Genomic DNA, 23,535 nt, shown 5'->3' on the forward strand with positions numbered 1-23,535 from the left:
TCACCAGTAGTAGCCTAGTGCATGTCCCTAGAGCTAGAGAGAAACCCCCACCTACATGAAAGAAACGTTACACTTGTGCTGTAGGGCAATAGGTGGAGATATGATCCCTCTGAACAGGGTGGCTTCTACTCTCAGATTAAAATTGGGAGTGGGGGACGTTTATGGTCACAGTAAGGAGATGTGAAACTCCTTAAGCTAGAAAGCGTATCCAGACACAGACAGTCTGCTTAGTACTGCTGTCACTGTACTCCAGCTGATGGCCAGGAACACAGAAGAGGAGAGTTTAGCTTCTTGCCTGACAAATAATGTCTTTCCTGAGGAACTGAACGTGTGCATGAGCTCTGGCAGCATGATGTAGTCCACCTCTTGTCCTGTGATAGGCTTAACCATATCTGTGGACTAAGACTGCCTTGTACATAAACAAGCACCCTTAGTTGTCCCCGGCCTACCAGAATTGTACAACAAAAGCTGCAATAGGAAGTACCAGTCCTTTACCGGCAACAGTTCTGTCTTGTCCATCCTTCTTGCGATTTAGGATTGTTAAAGGAGATGTCATTCTTGGAAGTTTGAATGTTAGGCTGGGAAAAGAGTCTGTATGTAGGAGTCTGTATCTAAACATTTTCATGCCCAAGACTGTGAAGGTCATAAAATGAATTTGTAAAGTTTGGAGGTGGTCTCTTCAGCCAATTAACTAAACCTATGATGACGTCAGTGGTATACTTAAGAGATACCCCCGTGGCTGAGTGAAAGGTGCTAAGAAGTAAGACCACATTGATAGTGTCTATGGCTGGAAGGGACTACTGGAAAATTGAAATGAAAATTTAAAATTTTTTTTAATGAAGCTTTTTATTCAATTGTTAAATAGAAAGAGGTAATAACTTAACTGCAGACGAAAGGAGGAGCACACTGGATGTATAGAATTCATACGTTTCTATGGCTTGGGGAATAAACTTTCTCAGGAAGATGAAAACTTTGATTCTTAATAGAATTAAATTTCATACTGATCCAAGCCAGGATAGGAGCAAAGTAGGAAACACATAATTTCAATATTCACAGAATAGCTTCTTCTTCATTAAGTCAGTTGTGGATGCTAGGTTTTCTTCGGGTCCTCACTGTAAGGGAAATGAGAGAAAATTTAGCTTTCAGAGGTCTCTGAACAAACTGTAGGATTTATAAAATATGTAAATGTTAAAATGCATTTTGTCCGACAGCTATGATTATTTTATATTTGTTGATGCATCAAAGTGGCATGGGTAGTTTTCTTACTCTTCTTCGCTTCTATAGCTACAATGGATAGAAGCAGACACTACATAGAGACAATGCAAAAATGCTGTTTTGGCTTGGGTCTACAGTTAAGTTACTGCATTTCAGTGGATTTATGCAAACACTGTGCGCTCGTTCTTATCCCATGGCAAATACAAGGTCATATGACATGGCTGAGCTTTCTTTCATACTAGCTAAGTCAAGCTGCACTACTACTGTACAGTTGTTGTAGACTACAGATATGCACACAGGAATTTCTTTATTCCAGCTGACACATGCTAACCTGGAAGCGTGTAGCAACTTAATTGTATAGTTGTGGCCTTAGTTCTTAATTAAATAGGACTGAGGAAAATGTGTTTCAGGTGATTACATTCCCAGGATCTTGACCGTGGAAATACTGCCTCTTCAGAGGCTGAGTGACCTGGTTCACCATAGATCTGTCTCACCCTCTGAACTGTGTGATTAAAAACTGCATCTTTTTCAGAGGAGCAGTATATTTAAATACTCTTTCTACTACTGTTCTAACAACACTAGCAGTAGCATTAAATTAATGTTACTCTTAATGGCACATGCTTTGGAATGGCATATATCTGAGAGGCAAGGCAAACAGTGAATCACCTGGCTAACACTGCTTGTCCTGAGCGTGGCCCCATCTGCCTGAATATATAAATGGTACCACTGTAGGACTGATCCATTCTATCAAAAGCAAGGTAGGAAGTGATGGCTCTTGTAGAGAGCAGTTCCTCAAACAACATATTTCCTCTGTGAAGAGGAAGGTTGATTTGACACAGATATTTTTAGTTTGCTATTCTTCTTGTTCTCAGACCTACCAGAAGTAAACACGGCTTGAAAACCAGAAGCTGTATCAGCACCATCTGTGACGAACTCTATGAGCATAAGATTACTAGAAGCAACTACATCATTCGGTATCTTTGATCCACAGGTCTTGTCCATTAGAACTGCAGAAGACTTGCTGGATCCATCATAAACTTTAATATAATCGCCCTGACAGCCTCTGGTTGTCTGCAGCTCAAAGGCTTGAAAGTGCAGGGAAATCTGGAAGGGAAGAGAAAAACAGCCTTTAATATACATGTAAGTCACTTCTTTCATGGAGTGTTCTTTAAACCAGACAGAGTCTAAGCTGTAGCCAAGCCCAAACTGGAACTGCTTACCCAGCCTTGCCTCATCCCCTAAAGTTGCAGGGTTCAGGACTAATGGGCCTGTGACTGAATGCTCCCATGCTCAGACTGCTCTGATTTTTCAAACCTGAAGCCCAAGGTACAAAGGTTTTTCAAAGTTGCAACTCTGCAGTTGTTTTTGCCCATACCTGGCTTAAGGACATGAAGAAGAAGTAGAGACTAGTCTGAAATCTCTCTCATGGAAAAGATCTTATCTGGCCACTGGTATGTAGACAAAGCACAAAATGCCTAACATAGAAAGAAGTAAGTTCAGCCATATTCCAAGACCACTATTATTAACCTGTGATTACCTTTCTGGATCGGGTTCGGATGAGCCAGACACAGTTGGTGTTATCCGAGTAATTTCTTGGGTGGTTGGCAGATCTCAGTGACCCAGATGCTGCATCAAGAATAGTGCTGCAGCGACCTGAGAAAGAAATAATATATGCTTCAGCACTAGGCTTGCAGAAAGCCTCTTCTCTTTTACAATTGCAATCTCTTCAGAATGGACTGGTCTCGATTTTCTGATCTGCCAGCATTCATTTCAGAGTACTGGTACATCTTGTTTAAAACGAAGAATCATGTTGTCCTAATTTTCACGTAATGCATAAGTATCTGCATCAAAATTGAAAGTAAGGAAGTGTTTTGAAAAAGCATTAGCTTTTATTGATTAGCTCCGTAGTTTAGCAAGGGATCTCTTTCTGCACTTCTATAAAGAGTGTGAGAGGTTTTGATTCACTGCAGTTGGTGACATTGTTTTCCACTGAGAAGGGAAGCCAAGCGATATTAGAAGAGTCAAGTGCAAATATGATGTCTCTGCAATGCTTATATTCTAAGCTTAGGAGGAGGACTTGGGCTTTCCTCTGTGACAAGGTAATATTTCACTCATCATGTTTTTTCTCTTTGACTGAATAAATTCCTCTGATTGTATGGGAGAATTTCTTCTAGCAGAGATTAAGATTAAAGAATTAAAAATACATATAAATTTAGAATGATGGCTTAAATATTTGAAAACTGGACAAGGCATCATGAAACTGTTCCCATTCAGAGGAACTTGCAACTGTTCTGGTTTGGCTCAGGTCTTAAGTACAAACTACATTGAGAAACAGAAATGTCTGGCTCTTTGCGGGGTTTATCGTTGTCTCCCGAGCTGTAAGAAAGCAAATTACTCCAGTGAAGCCTACAATGTGGTATGCAGTTAGGTCAGTTGCACAGCAGCCACTTATGCCAATAGTGAATGTGTTTGATTTCATTTGGAAGCAGAAAGCACTTTCTTACTAATCACAATATGCCTCCAGCTTCACCTTTGCATTCTCTCCCAGAGTAACCCTAATGGGTGCCATGAATTTAGGAGAATAATCTCAAAATCTTTGATGAGAAACTGCTACCTCTGCAGCATGCCCAAACGTCTCTCTGAAGGACCTGAGTAGAAAGAAGGTGAAAGGGTGGCTTTGAGATACTTACTGCAGTTGTAAAGTTTGTTGATTTTGGCCACATCCAAGTTGCTCACTCCCTGCCTCTGTCCAATATGTACTGATCCATCAGGAATTGGTACAATAGTTGCTTGCCCAGTGGTATTAGTGAATGTATATCTGAAAAAAAAAAAAAACCAAAACACAACCATGAAAAAATATTAAGTACAATTACTTCTTTCAGGATTTAATGGCATGCTTTGGAATGAGAAGAATTGTGCACAAGTTATTGTTATGACTGTCCAAATAGGTTTGATAAAGATGTCCAGCAGTAAGCAGAGTCCATCCCAAGATGCCCTCCTTTGCTCCCAAGCCCAGCTGTGAATGGCTCCTTAGTGGAAAGCTAAAGGATAATTAATTAATCTTAGGGAGTGGCTTGCCTGAATGGACTCACAGTGTTTTTCTCAGAAGGGGAAATGGGAAAAGTGGTAGCGAGGAGAAAGTTATTACAGAAACTAATTCGAACGTAAGATTTGACTTCCAACAAAAGCAATGCCATGCTGCTACTTACGGGCCATAGTGCATTACTGAGGAATAGTCATATGGAAGACCCAGGTTATTGGAGTTTTCAAATTTCCTGAAGTCTGGTCTGTCCGCTGTAATATATGATATTTTACTTAGAGTATGCTTCCTATCTACTCCCTTCAGGGAAGAAGGAAGAGCTGGGAACAGTAGGATGTATTTAAATCACTTTCTACATTGAGGAGTTCAAAGGTACTTACATGGACTGATGTACTCCCACATGATCTTTACATGTTTATCCCTGTCACTTCGAGAATGTTCATGCAAAAAGCCCAGAGCATGTTCCAGTTCATGTTGAATTACTCCCTTCCACATGCAGCCTCCTTTCATCACAGAGACAGTCTGTCCACCTCCTACTTTCCCATAGTTGGACCAGCATCTGAGAGAGGCATTGAACACCAACAGATGACTTACAGGATTTTTATTGTTAGGCAGGCAAAGGGACAGTACAGAGACCTCTGCTTCACACACGTCTTGTGGGAGTGGAAGGATTCCTTTCTGTCCGCTGTGATAGCCAGAGTATACAGAAGGGCAAAACTGACCATGACGTAGAAAATATCAAACAGTATGATCATCATTAAAGCTTCCTGAAGGACCTTCATTAGCATGGAGGATCCTGCATTCTGACTTTCTGTACACAGTGACTTTTACTCCCTAGAAATAACGCATTTTTTTCTCCAAAATACTGAACACTGTACCAGAGCTGGAGCTAAGATGAATAGTACTTTCAGGCTAGTGGATGTTGAACAATTCTGTCATAGGCTCCAATTCTGACCTTGACAGCCAACTGTGTAAGTCAGAGAACTGTTTATTTCATAGGTTGAAATTGGTTTTGCCTGTGCAAGTAAGACCTACAGTAATCCATTATATGTTGTGCTGAAGTGTGCTTTATGCCACACAGAAAACATGAGCTTAGACACTCTTTCTACCTTAATGGTGCTTTCCCATGATCTGCATCACTTCAGTGTCTTTGGTGAGTCCCTGATGTAACTGCTGAGTACTTACATTAGCAACGCACCCAAGGAGGATACCTTGGCACTGTGATAAAACATAAAGTTTCTTCTCTTAATCCATTCTTTCCTCTCTAAGGTCACACAGAACAGGTGTGGTGAAGAATTGAAAAACGATGTAGAAATAACTTGTTTATTTATCATTCAACTCACCCATCAGCAGATCTAATGATGAGGTAGTCACGTTCTGTCTTGCGCTTCACAAAATTAATACAAGTCAGTGTTTCAAATTCTGCCATGGCATCATGAATCCCCTTTACGTGGCTCTCCTCTGGAGAATAAAGAGTGAATTTGGGGATCACACAAGAACAATGGCACGTGCCATTAAAATCTCACACATACTCAAAAACAGGTTGAGGGACAGAAATGTTAGCATAGGCTCTTTCTTGCTTTTTGCTCAGTAAATAATTTCATTTAAGATTTATATTTATATCCTGGCGCAAGATCCTTTTTATCCAGATATTTATCCAAATGGGTTCAAGCAGAAACCTTTTTTTCCTCAACTACTTGAGTTAAATTATAGTGGTGATTGTTGATGTGTCTTCTGATTGGACGCTTGGAGAGAGCTATGGGAAGCTATTTTGCTAATGTCAAGTAGGCCATTGAAACCACACTACAATAGGCATGAACCTTATAAAGGCATGTATTCTGGAAGGTATCATTAGAGAGAATGATCATTCTTGTCTCCAAGAGACCAGACCCAAAACATTATGGATGCAAAGTTCTCAAGGAAATTTGATCTCTTTTCTTCTTCCTCTTTATGTCTTTGTAATTTACAATTCATATGTGCTTGCACAGCACAAGTAAATCCTCAGAACTGATTTAACCAACTGTTTGTGTGGCCACTGGAAGTAGGTTTCTACCTGAAGCTTATTGGATAAAATCCATTTTAAAAAATCAAAAAATTCACACCCACCATAAGTAGGATCCAAGACGTAGGGAACACGAACAATCCCATCACTGGACTGGGGCCAATTGCAATGGCGACACCTGATGGCACTGCGACTCCTTTGCGGAACTATGTCACCTTCTTGCAAGTACTGAGAGCTGTCTGTGGTGAGAGAGAAAGGGTGGAAATATCTGAGCCATAGGTTGCTGAATGCTTGCTAAGCACGCTTGGAAAAGTGTCACTCTCTACTCATCTTCCTTTTCTATTTTTCCCTAAGCATCTGCTCTTGAGAGCAGAGAGATGGACTGTTGGGCTAGATGGTCATTATCTGCTTCCCTGCCTTTGCTGCTGTGTCCTTAGTTAAGAGGAGAGGTTGAAATCTCCAGATCTGCTGAGTGGGGTTGAGGCAAGACAGGGACTGACTGAAAGCAGTTGCAATAGTGAGAGGGATGCTGTACTTTGGTACTATTTCATCATCCATCAGGTGACACTGAATGAATGGCATCAAATATCTGCCCAGGAAGGGTGCTGAACAGAGGCAGGACGTGTCAATATGGACAAGAAGGCAAGCAAACCAAAAAGAGAAGTGAGTGTTGACTAGAGAAAACTGTAGGAATGTTCGGTTCCATTTCTACAGACAGGAGTAAGGCTTACTGAATGACTGCTAAAGGGCAAAATGTGAGAAAGACAAGCTGATAGGACAAGGAATGTTTGGAAGAATTGAGGAACAGGAAGTCTGGAGCAGGGAGCATGGAACTGACCATAGCTTATCTAGGAATCAGAGCCATATGATGACTGAATGCGAGTGATGCTTGCATTCAAGAAAAAGGCAGTTAAATAAAGCATCCAAATATCCAAGCTCTCTTTTTGTGTCCAAAGAATGACAAAGATGTCAAGAGCTAAAGCTGAAGAAGCTGTCTGGATAGTTCTGTTGCCTCCACACCTGGTATCATCTTCAATATTGACACTACAGATTTGAGATGCCATGGAACTTCAGCAAACTACACAGTAGTCTCAGTGGCCAATCTCTGGGCATCCCTTACGTGATGGTGTGTAAAATGGGAAAAATATTTACACAGATTGTGATAAGACGTTGTGCCTCCCACATCCCCATCAAAAAGCAACAAAGAGAGACCCATTATAAGCAGGGCTTTGGTGGCATTACCTTTGTTAACTTCCAGAATTCTGTTAAAAATAACTTCATCCCCGGAATCAGTCTCTGTAGGTAATGGAGATTCTGTGCAGAAATACAAGAATACACTTTCTCATTCCCAGGAAAAATACGAATCCTGATTTTTAACCTGATGAATTTCCAGGAGGTCATTTATATCTGGTCTTGCTTACAGTGATACACATAAAACTTACAGAGCCTATTTAGGCCCTGGCATGGTGTTCAGTCATGCTGACCTTTTGAAAAAAACGTGAAATCAGAACTGCATTCCTGTTCCATGGGTTGGACTGATGTCCCCAGCTAAGCCCATCATCAGGGACTTCTAGGCCTTACAGTGAAATCAGCCAGGTCTAAGCATCATACCATAAATCCTGACATCAATAAAAAGCACAAGCACGTGGCCTCTGTGCTTTCTGTAACCTTTGGAAGTAACTTAGGTCAGGACATTGTCTAAGCAGAGCTATTTTCAGTAAAAGCAACAACTGAGGTTTTAGCAAGGCCAAGCAATCGGCCAAAACTAAGAGACTCTGCTTTGCATGAAATATTATGGTAAATGCATTAATTTAAAATTTCTTCCTCAAGATTAGTTTGTGTTAAGCATGTGTTATTTTCTGGAGTAACTGGGTAGATAAAAATCAGTATATCCTATCAAATACTTACATTTAGATTGAATAATACATACCATATATATCCTCTTGTGTAGTAACCTGCAAGAATGATGCACTAGTTATCATCTCACACTTTATAGTGTAATATAAATATTAAATAATATAACATGCAAGGGATCAAAAGTGTCCAGGCTACCATTGAAAACATCTTTCAGCAGTAATAGATAGATATATCGTGCCATGTGTAAAGGAGTACCACGGTGTGGTAGATATTCTTCTTTGATATCTTGGCAAACATGGGTAATATAAAGGGAATCAGCATAGGAGACTCAGGAAATGCAATCTGAAGTGTGGAATAAGTTTCAGATCTTCCAGCTTTTATTTTTGTTCCTACTAGTAAGAGTGCAAGGTTGATGAAATTGCCAATGAAATTCTCCCAGTATCACCTCACCACACAGCGGTGAAAGACTGTGGTATGTACTGTTTCTAGTGAACTGTGGGGCTGGTACCCAGCCGTGGGGGTCATGTCTGTAGCAAAACAAATTGTGGTATATTGCTTGCCTTGTATAAATAAAAAGCAAGTTTGACTTTTCTCTATGATCGCAGAGAAGGCAAAAGCTTCCTGGGATGTGGGCTATATCTGGGCATTGAGGAGCGATAAATGGAATAGGGATGGAAACTGCTCATGCTATTACACTGTTGATCTGAGAAGACTTTCCTGCATGGATGGAGATATAGGTGGAGTACATGAGTCTTGACCTCACATTCCACAATGCTGAACCCCAAAGTGATCAAAAGAGACGATTTAGCTTTTCTTACCTCAGTAGGTTCTGTTGCTGCAAAAAGCAAGGAAGGAAAAGACAAGCAAAAAGGTCATATTAGATTCTGAATGCAACTTCACAGTTTTCAATAGCACAATCCTCCTCAGCCATGGGAATGCCTTTGACAGGTCCCTTTGCTTGGAGGGGAATGGGGCACGCTAATTGATGCATAGGCACAGAAATTAAATGAATGTTTAGACAAACAGCTGTGAAAACTCCTAGTAGGTGGTGCTGAGGGACAGAATCCAGTTATTTACCATTTAAGAATCAGCAAAGCATTTTATCAGCTTCAGTGTGGAAAATGACAAAAGAAACTAGGGACAAAAATATGTTTTGTCCCTAGATTTCACTGGGACAGGTGCAGGCTAACCAGCTCAGCAATCCTCTCTGGTTCACAGTGTCAAAGAGTAAAGTTATAAAATGGAATGAAGGCTGTAATTTAGCATGGGGCAAATAATCTCAGCTTCAGTATGTACCTGACAGCAGCTTGGAACCATTCCAAGCCCTAATGTGTCTTTCTAGTGTGAGGTCTTTCGATTTCTATGAAATGTCAGTTTCTAGATACAAACATGGAAGTGAAAAATCTGATCTGATATATAAATTTCTGAGCAGAAACTTCATTGGTATAGTATCATAAAAGTTTACAAATTGCAAGGACCTCCAGGGGTCATCTAGATTGTCTGCTTCCCCTAAGGCAGAAACAGTTTCATCTGCTACTCCTGACCACAGTTTTTTGACCTGTTCTTAAGTATGACGGATATGCCGCAAGCCTTTCTGGCAATCTCTTCCAGTTTGCCAACAATTGCACTCTTCTTTGTCAAAATATAAAGCCTTTTTTTTTTTTCCTATCCAAAACTGACACAAAGAACACTTATGCAAATGTTCATCTTTTTGACTGTGTTTTTTCAACAGAAGATGTGGCAAGCTCTGTCACACCTTGCAGCACCTTTCCCTTTTGACAGTGGTTATTGCCCAAACATACTGAGGAGACTTCCTCCTATTTAGAACCTATCTAGAACCTGCAACAGAATTGCTTTATTGAGGCAAAAAAGGCTTCAGTCTGTCTTTGCAGACTGTTAGTTCAGTTACATGGCAATGGAAGTCCACCATAATGATGATGGTTTATTATAGAAAAGTATAGTCAGTTCCCACCAGCTGCATCACAGAGATCCATGGCATCTAAAAAAATTCTGCAAGGAAGCACATTTTTGAGATGGGTTGACTGTATTCAGAATTTATGCAGCCAAGAGGCACTAGATTAATTGACTAGTCAAAGCCAGTGGAAATTAGGCTCCAGATTCCTAGGCAAATAAAGCCTGCAACCTCTTTTTAAAATCCGTATGAGACATCATAGAAGGCATCTACCATGCCCTTGATCAAATGAACATCTGATGTGATACAGCTTTCAAAACCATACAGTTCACATTTTCCCTGCACTGTAAATACTGAAAGATGTCTCAAAAGGCACAAAAAGCAGTAACAATGCTAAATTAAAACTCATTGTATTCATTTGTCCCAGTAACCCTGCAACTTTGAGTCCCAACAACTGATCACTTTGAATTTAAGCAAGCGTGTCCCTCAGCCAGATCCAAATATACTGAGCAGTAATTTTACATCTCTTTGCTTCCATGCCATAAATGACAGCTCAAAAGAAGAATTGGTCAGTTCTCAATAGCCGCTGACTTGCTCTGACTATGTGAAACAAATTTTTCCAAGCTTTCTTCCTCTCACAACACATCACCTCCGATCTGGCAGTTTCATGCTGTAGTTAAAGTCTACCTACAGATTTATTTCCATCGCCCTTCTCTGGTGATCCGCAATTACCTCCTTCTATTTTGTGAGCTGACAAAAGCCATTCAGCTAAGACTGTATTATTTGTTTTCTATCCCAGCACAAAGCAAAGCCTTCTCTAATGCCTAACATGCCTTTCTTTTACTGCTGCACCAAGGTAGGCAAGGAGGCAAATGAGTAGCAGTCTTTTTGTAACAATCAACTTAACAGAAAGGCATAAAAATGTCTAATTAAAATTTTATTTTCAAGGCTGTGAAAGCACATCTAAATTAACCTAACAAACCATGTAAAGCACACCTGTGTGAAAACACATCTGTACTCAGCCCAATAAGAAATGATTCAAAAGGCCTGAGAGGCAGTGCTTTCACATGCTCTAAAGCCAAGTCACTCACACACCAACAAAGTGTGTGATACACAGTCAAGAATTAACAGTTGTCTTTAAAATACAGTATAAATCCTACTTACTCGTTGTGCTGTTTTCATAGTTCTCCTGCAAAACCAATAGGCAAAAGGCATTATTCTTCCATAGCTCATAAATGCAGCAACAATACCATCAAAAACAGGCCAAAGGGAGGAACTAAATTATTGGATTGGCTTTATATAATATTTTATTACTATTATTTTTCTTGCAGGGAATTTATCAAAGTGGGTCCTCACAGCTTCATTCCAGGAAGAACAGGTCAATTAGAAGACAGAGCACGGTTGCATGGAACTGCTCTCACCTGAATAGGGAAGGCCAGGGTAGCATGAAGCAGAAATGCAGTGAAGACTAAGAACATCTTCAGATCCATTCTCCAGTCCTGACAGACCACCAGCACGTGTCCTTATCTGCCTGTTCAGGAGCACTGCCGCTAGATATACCAGCAGAGCCTGCTCTGCCAGGGCTGAAAAAACCTGCACCAGCCAATGGGGACCCTAGAAGGAAGAAACCTTCTTTTGCAGCCTCAACAGCCAGTTTAGCCTCTGGGCATCTCCCGGTGCTGTGCTATTGCTGTCTCTGTGATCAATAGCATCCCTTGTCTCCCTACCATCATTCATGTGTGTGCTGCCATGCACTTCCTCTGTTTCTTGGAGAATCTTCCCTTAAGTGTTCGGTTTGATTGATACCACCTAGGAAGCCCTTGTTCCTGGATAACTTTCCAGAGCACTGTATTGTTTGGTTTCCAGATAGTAGGTGACCTTTTTTTCTTTATGTCACAGAAAGCACAGAAGGCCACAGCAGCATTGTGTTGCTTTGGAACGTACAACACATCACTACTCAGTGAGGTCATGTCTGTGTCTTCCCTGAGAAGATAGCCTTCATCTTCTCAGATTATGGTTCTATAAGTAGAATTTTTGTTTCCTCCTTTGTGTTTCCTGATATTTCATAACATCAGGAGCATTTGCTATGTTCCATAATTTCTGGCGGTCTGAGAGTTGTAGGTGCCCTTGCGAGCTTTGTGACCAGAAGTCAGAGAGGGGAAAAAAGACAGCAGCAGCACAAGCAGCACTTACTCATTTTGAGAATGATTAACAGATCTGATGCTTGCTGGAGTGCATTTGTCCAGAAGTGCAAGTAGGAAGCAGTAAGCAGAAATAGCAAGAAATGCTTGTAGGAGGTAAATCAGCAGCCACTGAGCCTCTTGTCTCAGCAACCTGTTGTCACAACCTCTTCTTGCAGCCAAGCTCTTCTGGCTGAAGGTGCTGTAGCTGGGAATTTGTCTGATCTTTGCCACACAATTCTTTTGTGTCAGGGTACATTTTCCATGCATGGAGAAGGAAGCTGAATTATCGAATGTACAGATCCTGTCTCTAGACCATGCCAGTGCTCAGGTACCCTCAGGCTAAGTTTTAAACCCACTCACACTGTTATTCCTTCTTTCTGTGTTGAATAAAATGTTCTAGATATTGATGAATAAATCAAGAAGCCTCAGAGAGCTTTTCACCCATTTGTCTCCAAATCATACCCAGTCAAGGCTAAGAGTTACATGGAAATGTAATCTGAATCACATCGGTGGGGGTTACTCTGCATTTTAGTGAAGCGAAGTTCACAATGACACACCGCTGACTATTTTAGGAAAGTCTGGACTAGCAAAGCCGAGGGATAAATTTTCATTACCCCCACAGGGAGGCAGCATAGGGGAATGCTGCTTTTCCCTTTCTGTCCCTGCGCTCTGGCTGAAGTAAGGTGTGCTTTAGGCACCAGAGAGTAAAAAGCAGGGTAGCACATGGTCCTTGTGACTATGAAAGAACAAAGATCAAGCAGGCATTGTCAGCATGCTAATCATGCTGACACGGGCAGTTTGTGTGTCCTCTGTGCGCATAAATTTTTGCATTAAACAATGCTAAGTGCCTTTCTTCGTATTTATGTGCTGAAGCAAAGTTGTGCAGCTGTAAGGTCTGCAGCCCTAGAATGGTTCTCCAGGTTTCTCACTCAATATAAGGGCAAAACAAAAGTCTGTGATGCCACATGCCTTGGTATGCCAAAACCATACCAAAAAGACACTGCAGAATGGGGCTTGCATGCAGTCTGCTCCTGTGAGGGTTTAGGGGAAAAAAGGAAAGGTCAGACTTCTCTCAGGGAAAACCAGTCCCGGAGCAAAAGAAGGGACCAGAGATAGTGAGGGAATAAAACAAAGTTATAAAGCAAGTCAGGGAGGTTGTCAACCTTAGCATCTTTGTAGCATGTTGTTGGGAAAATATTACAGCCTCCTGAGTGACTGATAACTGCCTGTGCTCAGAAGAGCGTGAGGGAACTGGGCAGGCAAGAAGGATGCTGCACATTTTATGCTAGACATACTAATATGCTGACATATTAAGTAGTTCATCAGATAGATTGCGGCATGCCGCCTTTTCCGTATGCTAACACTAGTGATGATGGGGGACATTGCTGTTACGGTCAAGAATGTGGCTGTCAGCTTTGGTTTGTGCCTGATATTTGGATTAAATATTTCATTGTTTTCCTAAGTGTTATATTCATGGGGGAGGAATTGTCAGCCATCCTGTTTTCACTAATCAAAAAATTACCTAATTTTGCAGAGATCTGAATGCTTAACCAAGAAAAGCCTTTACAGACATACTAGTGAATAGACGTATTTTCTCTTCCACTGCATGGGGAGTTCACTGTGAAGTATATATAGTCAAAATCAAAGCAGCAGATATATAAAAGCTGCATCACTTCTATAGATATCTTTCAGATTTCGCTCAGTTGTGTGTCATTTAGCCATATGTGTTATACAATTATTATTCTCTTTGGAGTGTTTTGTTGGAAGCAGTTCCCAAAATAGAATATAAACCATCAAGTCCTAGTTACAAAAAAGAAATAAAGTGTCTATTATGGCTAACTGCTAACCTCTATAGCTACTAGCTACTAATTGCTGTGTAGTAAAATGCAGGAAAATATAACTCCAGGAAATAAGAAATAGGCACATTTATGTTCAACAACTTACAGAAGTTATGTGGTAGCAACCATATCCAATTCATGGTAAAATATTAACAAATCTTAAAGGTTTAAAATCATCAGGCTTTACCAAAACCAACCATTGAAGAAATGGTATGGTCCATGACACATATCTGAAATTGTTGTGGATTGGCATCACATAAATAAACACCACCCAGTCACATTTACAGTCTGGGGTTAATGATAAGTCTGAAGCTGAAATATGTCATTTTAGACAGAACTGCTCAATATCGTTTCTCAGGAATGTCTGCTCTGTGGGGCATTTCAGTATTTTGGCTCACTTTTATTTGGAAGAGGAATTCTAGTTTCAGCTCAGCTCTGGGCTCTTTCACTCTGAACCCAAATCCTCTGGCCAGGAGGTTTGCTCCAGCTCAGTGCTTTTTAGTCTCCGTCTCACTAGCTCCAGGTGTTGTAACACTATCATACAGAGTTTGCTTCCTTTTCTGTGGTGTCATTATTATCAGATATTTTTCAGATATAAATCAGTCCTCACACAAGATTTTTGTAAGCTAGCTTAAAGGACTTTCAGCCCTTTAGTCTTTCTTATAATTCAGCTCTTCTTGGTTCTACAAATTTTAATTCCTTCCAAATTGCTCATACCTTTTTCGTAATGCAGTGATTAGGAGTGGACAATTTCAGTTGGATTAACATCAGCCAGTACCGCACTTTGCTGGCTGAGACTACCATTGAAGCACCGGCAGTTTCTGCGGGTTTCATAGGTAACCAGCATAGACTTTAATTCCCTGTACAGAAGACTGACATGTGTCATAAAAGACAACTCTAGATAAGGCAAAATGCAGTTAGAAGCTGTTTTCCCACACCTGAGAGCATATTTGTTGAATCAATAGATTTACTTGTTCTTCGTGTCCCTCTCCACACTTCTTTGGATCCTGCCTCCCAGAGAAGACCTGGAGTTGCTCAACATGATTCCTATTCTGCATTCTGTTGCGCTTCCAGTTTCTGAGGGGCTCCTGAGGGATTCCCAGATCCTTGCTAACACCATCTGTAGCAATGAATCTGCACGGTCTGCAGACTCCTTAGCAGAGCACTTACATGTCCTCCATGATATTAATGTCTGGCTCCAGTCACAGTCCTAGCACTGACAGTGTTTTGGTGAGAGAACTCAAACCTTAATGGTGAACATCAGCTTGCTATTCAGTAGTCACTTTTCTATTTAAAAAGCCAAACCTAGAAACTTTGATCTTCAATCTGTCATCAGAAGAAGAGGGACAATGAAGAAAAAGATATATTGTTTTTGGTGATGGATTGTTCTTTACAAAAGAGATACATGCAGTTAGCAAAGAAAAAAAAATTAGTAAAGAAATGAATTGGAAAAGCCAAAACATTGTCACTTCCAAGATGAATGTTGAAACAAAGTTGATTTTCATTTCAAATCAGATTTCAAGCCCAAATTTAGCAAAACATAATTTAGCAATTAAACTAGCATTTGTAATGACTTATGATCCAATGATTATTTGGGCTGAGGGAGGGGAATGGAGGTGATGGAACTGGAGCTTTAATTTGGACAACTCTAGTAATGAACTTCTGATTGTCTTGGAAAAAACAACAAATTCCTTTCTTTTATCAGGAGAAGCCATCTGATTTGTCTGCTGCCCTTAGGTGAAGAATGGATGGATCAAAGGTTTTACACGATGTTTCCAGCCTGCAGAACAATGTTATGCTGATTGCAAAGGAATCCATGTGATGGGGTAAGGTGCGAGCTGTTGGAGCTGTGCCTGGGGTTATCTTTGGTCTCTTTGCCCTCTGAAGGGAGACATGCCATCACACTGCCCCAGCTGCACACGTATAGCACCGGGGAGGTCTCCTTGTGACAGATTGTGCAATGCCAGCCTGCTCCTCTGCTTGGTTTCATCGTCTGTGAGAAAGGGTCTCCTTTACCAATGGGTAACTTTTGGTAACATTAGCTGTGCCATGAAAGTTACCTTTGTGAACGCTTTTTTGGTGATTTAACTAAGGAAATCAAACCATCATCTCATGTCTGCTTCTCAGATGAGCACATGGGAGCTGGCTGTGTGTTCTGTAAGTGAAAATCACCACGTCTGCCTTTACAGCATACAGATCTGTCTGATAAAGAGTCCCTTGGTAATCCTAGTTGTTGTCTTTTGCCCTGGAACACGTGTGCTCCCATACACTCTCATCACCCTCAGCTAGCTGCACTTCACTGACTTTTTTTTCCTATTGTATCTCATCAGAAAGGCTGTCTGTACTGCGTATCTCAATACCTTTGCTTGTTCTGCACTTACTGGCTTCCCAACTGTCCTCTCTGTAGGATTTTTGAATATTTCAATGGGAGTCTCGAGAAGACAGTTTCAGTCTTAGTGTGTTTTTCTGAATACTGGTTCCCTGAGCAAAGTGAGCCTCACTGTGAATTACACTTCTTTACCAGGTTAGCATATGGCTTTGCTTCCTCTTTGTAGCTCCTCTCATGCCTCCTGGGCAGGTGAGTTTGGACACCTTCCCCTGCTACTTCTGACGTTATCTGGATCCACAGAAAAGTACTTTAGGAAAAGTTAAAGCATATCCCTTGCAGCCCCTGTCTTGTTTTAAGAGAGCTGCTATCTGGGCAGATAGTAGCGACTAAATATTGACGTTGGAAAGATTGCCTGATAATAAACTTTAAACTATTAAATAACGAAGAATCTGCTTGTTGCTCCTGGAGTCTTTTGTCATAGAGAACATTTGCCTCCAGAGAAGAAACCATTGATCTTTGACAGCTTTGACCACCATAACCAATGCAGCATGGGTTCCTGGACACAGCAGGACAGTCAGACAGTTTGTTTTTCTCATTGTCTATTGTGAGCACATTAGCAAAATCTGGCGGGTCTCAGAGAGCCAGACTGGGGGACACGGCCTGGCCTGAGGGCCAGGAGCTCCAAACGGGACCAGCATGTCCTGCCACCCTGTTGGGTTGGACAGAGGTGCTGCAGCAGAGCTGCACCAGGGCAAGTGACTGGACTAGCAGGTTTGCTGCAAGGGAGGCTGAAGGAACGCTGGCAGAGCTGGAGTGGGTAGGGGAAGAAGGGTGGGAGGCCAAAGGCTTCCCTGCCCTGCGGTTTGCTCAGCGCAGCCTCGGACTGGGCTCACCACCCAGTCGCCTCTCGCTGCTGCGATTTAGTTTTTACAAGGAAATAATTCACCTTGTAAAATCTGCAACTACAACTCAAGATTTAACTGTGTCACCTGTCACAGGAAACCTCCCTTCATCCTCTTGCAGTTTCTCAGGACTGCCCATTCCTCAAGGAGCAGATTGTCTCTTTCTTTGTGCTGTGCTAGGGCTTCTGCTGTCAGCACGGATAAATGCTCCATAAATCGTTATGGATTTACCCTTACAGCACTCCCATCTGGAAAGGAAATAGGATTTTTTTCCTTATTTCACAGCAGGAGGAGCTGAATGTGTGCAGATGTTTGTGCACCCCTCTCCCCCTCCCCCTACTGATTTGCTCCAGGTCACCCAGGAATTGCAAGATTTTCCACCATGGAGCCTGGAAGGATCCCAGAGGAGGTGGATGCCAGTCCAGTGCCTTCACCATTCCCTTGGAGAAGAGGGAACCTAACAGGGGAACAGAGAATGGCTGCTACCCAAACTGTGACCGATCTATCCGTGATGCTTCCCAGGGGAGTTGTGGCTACATTAACCTTGGTTTATGGCTGTGATTACATTAAAGAAAAAGCTTCCAAGGGAGCCTCTCTTCTCCACGCATCTGCAGTGACTCTTCCATTAATTATTGACCATATTAAAGGGCCATTGCCACATTACCTATGATTGCCATTTTTCAAACACTTAACCAATGTTCTCTCTGTTGCTTGTTGAACACATGCCTCTCCTTAGAGAACCTGGAGTTGAAATAAATTAGAGAGTCTGCCTTGAAATCTTCTGCTAGAGAGAAAAGCCTAGCCATGTTTTCATATTTCATTTATTTTAGATTGATGACAGAAGCATTCATGGCCAAACTTTAATCTGAGGGCTTTCAAGTCTAGCCTTTTGGCTTCAAATTCGTCTTTGCTGGAGTTTCAATTCTCCACAGTGGACTCAGTTTTGGCTTTCAGTTCACAGGCTTGCCTGCAGGAAAACTATTTATTTGTACTGGAATATTTGAACTGCAGCACTGGTTTCTTACAAGGATGGATGGTTCTGTTGTGGATCTGCAAATGATACAGTGTGAGTTCAGCAACAAATCAAGGTCAAGGCACTCTGAGAAAGCTTCTACTTAGAGGTCTGCTCCCATCCTTTACATATGTATCTGCCTTTTATCTCTGATAAGGAATGTCATAAACAGGATCTGTGAGGATATTTGTATTCTTCCTTTAATTAAGTAAATTCTTTTTGTAGGAAATTGAAGAAGTGGGTGATGTGGAATATTCAAAGTGTCTGGTTTCTGCAGAAAAGGGTGGAGTATTTATCACTTTATTCTGGTAATCTTCTGATCTAGAAGAGAGCGAGACCCATGTGTTGCTGATTTTGGACCATCACAAAAAGGAGAAGGGAATGCAGAGTTCATCTCTCCAAGAATTTATAAGGGTCATAGAGACTGTCTCTGTGGCCTGCCATTAGATGAATTATGGCTCTACTCTCTGACCATTGTAATTTTGATATCTTCAGATCTGATGAAGAAACAAGCACTAAGGTGCTGGTTTATGTATGGTATAACTAAAAAAAGTAAAATGCAAATAGAAATAAAATTATACGCATCAAATGATCAAGTCAAGCTTTTAACCAAAATTAACAAGGAAAACTGACATTTTTTGACTAATCATGAACTAACTGGGCAGCAGTCTTGATGACCTACTGGTCCTCAGAGGAGCAGGACCACATACATCTTTGCTGATGGGTGTACTTGGTTAAAGCCCTCACAGACTGAATCTAATGGAGATGTTCTTTGCTGTCAGTGAAGGCAGCTGGCCCAAATTATGTTATGAGACAATGATACCTTTTCCACCCTCCAGTGTATCATTACTGTAGCAGATGGTTTGACTGATCCTAGGATGATTTAGAGTAGCCTTACATTAAGCAGTATTTTCACTTAAATTCCTCACACTCTGCTGCTTATACATACATCTTTGCTATCGGCCACTTGATAGGGGTAACAAACCAAGCCTAGGAAAAGGGAAGCAGTGGTATTTCTCCAGAGTGATAGACAGGCACTGCAACACTTTGAGTGCATTTGCCTTCAGATCATGTCAGAATGGGTCATTCCCCCCAGGCAACTCTCCTGTCCCAGCCCAGGTTCTTGCTGGTGGTCAAGCAGCTCCCTGATGTCTCTCCAGGGCTTCTCCTGCCCTGTGCCATTGAAGCTGCCAAAGACTTGCAGCTCGTCTTCCTGGTGGCAGGAACCACAGATGGGAATGAATGTCTGAGTACATTTGGAGCCCATATATTGGTTGTGAGTCCCTCTGTTATGTAAAACTGGGGAGGCAAGGGGAACACTGGGCTGATCCTTATACTGAATAACTGTTTGGGTTTGTAGCCCTCTACTCGCATCTAAATGTGCTCACTTGGCCAGGTCTGGAGGTGAGTGACAGAAAAGCTGGGGAGAAAATGGGACACTACCATCTCTTTACCTTCAGCTTGGGAGCAGCTTCTTCTCATCTGCCTTCCTTGCCCCTCATCTTCCCTTATGTTGCAGGACATGGGGAAAGAGGCCTACTCTTAACTGAGGTCTGGGCTTTGCACACTGTCCTACCCAGCAACTCTGCCACTGGACAGAGACAGGGGTGCCAGGCTGTCATGTGCTGGTAATGCAGCATGAGAAAGGGCTGGCAATATTTGTTGCCTGGTAGCTGTTGCCTCAATTAGCCTTACAGTCACTCTAGTAGCTGAATTTGGGATTTTGCCAAAGACAAAGATCATTGCTGCATTTGGAAGTGATCCTGTTCTGTGACAACAGAGGCACAAGTTTTTTCTCCTTTCTAATGACATGCCAGAGATCTGGTTTAGAAGATCGAGCTACAAATTTTACAGCTTTGGGTGAAGAGAGTCCATCTGAGCTCCTTCTCACCTAGTAGACTATTTGGACATTGCTGCAGAATACAGCAATGTAAGGCACGCTTTGTGGAGACTGGTGTCTTTTTGCCTTGACTTTTTTCTGCCTATGACCTGAGAAGAAGGGGGTTTGGGAGCTTCCTCCCAGCATCCATTAGTATGACCCAGAAGGCACTGTGGCTGGAACAACCCTACCAAGATTTGCAGGATGTTTAGACCATCTACATGTTTTAAACAAAGTAGCCACCTCTGAATCTAATCATGGTGTGGTTTCAGTGCCCCATCATTTCTGTGTCTTGATCTGTGAAGAGCTAACCAAACTGGGAAAAGAAGTTGTAGGCAGTCGTGTCTCCTACACACCTTGGCATGTAACTGTTGAAAATTACGTAACTGTTCTAGAGACAGGAGGTGACCTTTCTCTCCTACTGTCTGGTACCAAGTGTGTCTCAACTTTGAATAGAAATTTTGACACAAGATTAATGTATTTTGCCATAATTTAGGTGAAATGCAAAATTCAAAATTTGTTGGACCAAAAAGTCTTTCTCTCCTAAGTCAAACCTATGGCTTTGGGGTGATTTAATCTTAATCGCATATTTTTGTCTGATAATGCCACGAAACATCTCCAGTGAAATTAATTGGTCCTTCAAAGGAGTTAGGCTGTATGGACAGCAAGAAGACCCTGGCACTGACCAAGAAGATGTAAACTGCTGCTGTTATGTTATGTATATGTCATGCTGGGGACATGCAAGATGTATGGGCTTGAGTGATGAAGGGTTTTAATATGTAACTAATGGTGTGACAGAAGATGTTGGATGGTGAAAGCAACTTGGATGGGAAAATCATCAGTTTTAATATGGCTATGTTAGACTTAGGCTCGTATGAAGTCTGTTGGCAGAAGACATCAGTGTCAACCTGAGATTCTACATTTTAAGAAGACAGAACAGTCAGATGTTGGTATGGGCTCTGTAAACTATGAAATACGAGAGTGGGAATGGATCAGGAAAAGATCAGGTGGAGATAAGGTAAAGAGGCAGAAGACTTATCTGTTCTCTCAATAGATTATGGATTCTCCTATGCTGAGGACAAGAGAAGACCTACAAAACAAACAGAAGAAGTAAGAGGAGAAAGAGGAGGCAGAGGCTTATAAAAGTAGTGGGAGGATGCAACTGAGTTTCAAAAGTCACAAATGTGTCCAAGAAAAAAGGACAGATTGAGCTGGCCAGTGTAAGTACAGTGGTGGAGACTGGAAACTGGAATGAAAACAACTGAGTCAAGTAAGGGAATCTGCAGTAAGGGTTTTACTCCTCACCATGAGTGTGCCAGGTTTCCTCCCGTTTTACCCAGGGAAGAGCCTCTGACCCACTTTGCAGTTTTGCAGCTAGAAGATAATTTACTCAGGAGTTTTGAGAGGGGCCAAGGAACAGCTGAGGACACAGGGCTTCAAGTCAGGAAGAGCACTGGGGAGAGGACAGTCCTCTCTGAAGTATAATTTGTGCAATTGTGAAAATAAAGGAAACAATTCCCTAGAACTACTGAAAGGAACACAGATGGGAGGCTTTCTTTCAAATTTGGATGTAACTTTTTCAGTCTCATGTTAGAGGGAGGTTCTGCCATAACTACTTCGGAGACTGAAAGCTGTGTACAAAGCAAGTACAGCCCTCTGGGGCAATCACAGGCAATGCCTCTGTGCTTTCTGCCACAGAAGTGCCTAAATCCTGAAGGTGGTGGCTATCTCAAGATCACTTAGATTAGGCCTGACTGCAAAGCTGTCAATAACAGTGCTGGCTGGGGTGTGAAGTGTGAAAGACCTATTGCTCTATTTCACACTGGACAACATTGATTCTAAATAGCCATTACCTGTCAAACTTGACCAGGATGAGGTCAGATCTCACTATGATCTCAATCTGAAAAGCTGAAAATAGCATGTATTTCTGTGAAGAGCAAAACCAATTCCCAGTCTCAACTATTAAGAGGAAGGCATGGAGGTCAGGCACGTGGAGCAGTAAGGATGGCAAGCATGGACCCATGCCACATTTTGCACTTCACTCATTGCCACTAAACTCAATGGAAAGCATCTATCCTGATAGCTGGAGGCTGTTTTCTGAAAAGGCTGTTTTTCTAGACGGTGTTTGTAAGGTCTATGTGCCAACTCTTTTTATTGGAGTGCTGGCTGAAATTTGTATAATAGAAAATGTTGCAAAACCAGATGAAATCTTGTGGATCACAAGCAATCACTAGAGGTGAACATGAACAGAAACGTAATTTCTCAATTCCAAAACTAGAAACTGTGCGTCTCTCTTGTCTGTAATAATTTCCTCTGTTCTTTTTGCTGTCTCTGTCTCAAGGAACAGCATCAAGCAATGTTATCTTAGGGAAAACTGTTGCTGTGATGTTCTTATAATTAATAACAGTACAAAAATCACTGCTAAAAGTGATTCACCATTTGGCACTAAGAATTAGTACTGCTGAGGTACTTGCAGCTTCCACTGACAGGGGTACCTAGCAAAAGACCTCAATAAACACAGTGACTGGCTAGACGGAGCAGATCGGCTTGCAGTCTGTTCACTGTGATTTCCTACCTGTGCCTCTTTGACAGAGGGAGGGAATATATGAAAACTCTGACCAAGACTCAAAGGAAATGTGGAAAGAAAGAATAAGACTCCAAGAACTGCTGCCAGACTGCTACTTTACATGAGTCAGTGACTCAAAATAACATTTCCAAAAAAGAAGCCGATTCTCAAGGTTTTACCTAAAAGATGTAGGAAACAGGATTTGTACAGCATGTGACGTCTGTTAGAATAGCCACCCAGGATTTGACAACAGGCCTCTCTGACCCTGTGGCCTCCCTCTGACAGGGGCCAAAAGGCACTGCCTAGAAAAGCACATAAGAACAGGACAAACATATATGATACTTCCCCTTTGTTTGTTTTGAACTTGGATCCTGCTTGAATCTTCCCTGTAGTTCTTACACTGGAATTGGGAAGCTGATCCCTATCCGGTTTCCCCAGTACACTCAGGATTTCAGAGACCTCTTTCTTCTCCCCTTGCAGTCTCTCTTTTCCAGGCTGAGGAGTTGCAGCTTGCTTATTCATCCCTTATGCAGAAGCTGTTCCACATCTTTGATCATCCTTTCTGATCCATCTGTTAAAAAATTTTTTCAGTTTGGTGACAGCCTTTTTGAGACTGGAGAGGCAAGAACTGCACATAACATTTAACGGAAAGGCAATCTGCTCCCAAAACAGAATTAACTCACACAAAAGCAGATGCTGCTTGGGCTATTATGTTGCTTACTTACTTACACTGCAGTGAAAAGCACAACAGCCTTTTTATGAGTCTTCCCTTTCTTTCTCTGAAAGTTTCTTCTGCAGTG

The 23,535-nt window shown here is 41.7% G+C and overlaps 1 protein-coding gene across 1 annotated transcript; it reads right to left on the reverse strand.

Annotated features, from left to right (window-relative positions):
• Positions 1 to 2,007: 2,007 nt before the first annotated feature.
• On the reverse strand, positions 2,008 to 11,516 carry LOC104344479 (astacin-like metalloendopeptidase). Its single transcript, XM_009948619.2, has 12 exons — positions 11,448 to 11,516; positions 11,191 to 11,215; positions 8,933 to 8,949; positions 8,188 to 8,212; positions 7,500 to 7,571; positions 6,362 to 6,496; positions 5,599 to 5,716; positions 4,636 to 4,814; positions 4,425 to 4,509; positions 3,906 to 4,033; positions 2,753 to 2,868; positions 2,008 to 2,319 (listed from the first exon to the last, which is right to left on the reverse strand). Exons 1-12 carry the CDS (start codon positions 11,514 to 11,516, stop codon positions 2,008 to 2,010), a joined length of 1,281 nt encoding a protein of 426 aa, XP_009946921.2.
• Between the last annotated feature and the right edge of the window lie 12,019 nt (positions 11,517 to 23,535).

The sequence above is a fragment of the Leptosomus discolor genome, chromosome 3 (genome assembly GCF_034619465.1).
Source record: "Leptosomus discolor isolate bLepDis1 chromosome 3, bLepDis1.hap2, whole genome shotgun sequence".
NCBI classification, from domain to species: Eukaryota; Metazoa; Chordata; class Aves; order Leptosomiformes; family Leptosomidae; genus Leptosomus; species Leptosomus discolor.

What these genes read in the sequence shown, in the direction of transcription:
- LOC104344479 (XM_009948619.2), bottom strand. Translation starts at nt 11,516, where the DNA reads ATGGATCTGAAGATGTTCTTAGTCTTCACTGCATTTCTGCTTCATGCT. An exon ending in CGTCTTGGATCCTACTTATG is followed by an intron (nt 5,717 to 6,361) that starts GTGGGTGTGAAT and finishes TTTATTCTCCAG; the next exon opens with AGGAGAGCCACGTAAAGGGG. An exon ending in TCCGAACCCGATCCAGAAAG is followed by an intron (nt 2,320 to 2,752) that starts GTAATCACAGGT and finishes CTTCCCTTCCAG; the next exon opens with ATTTCCCTGCACTTTCAAGC.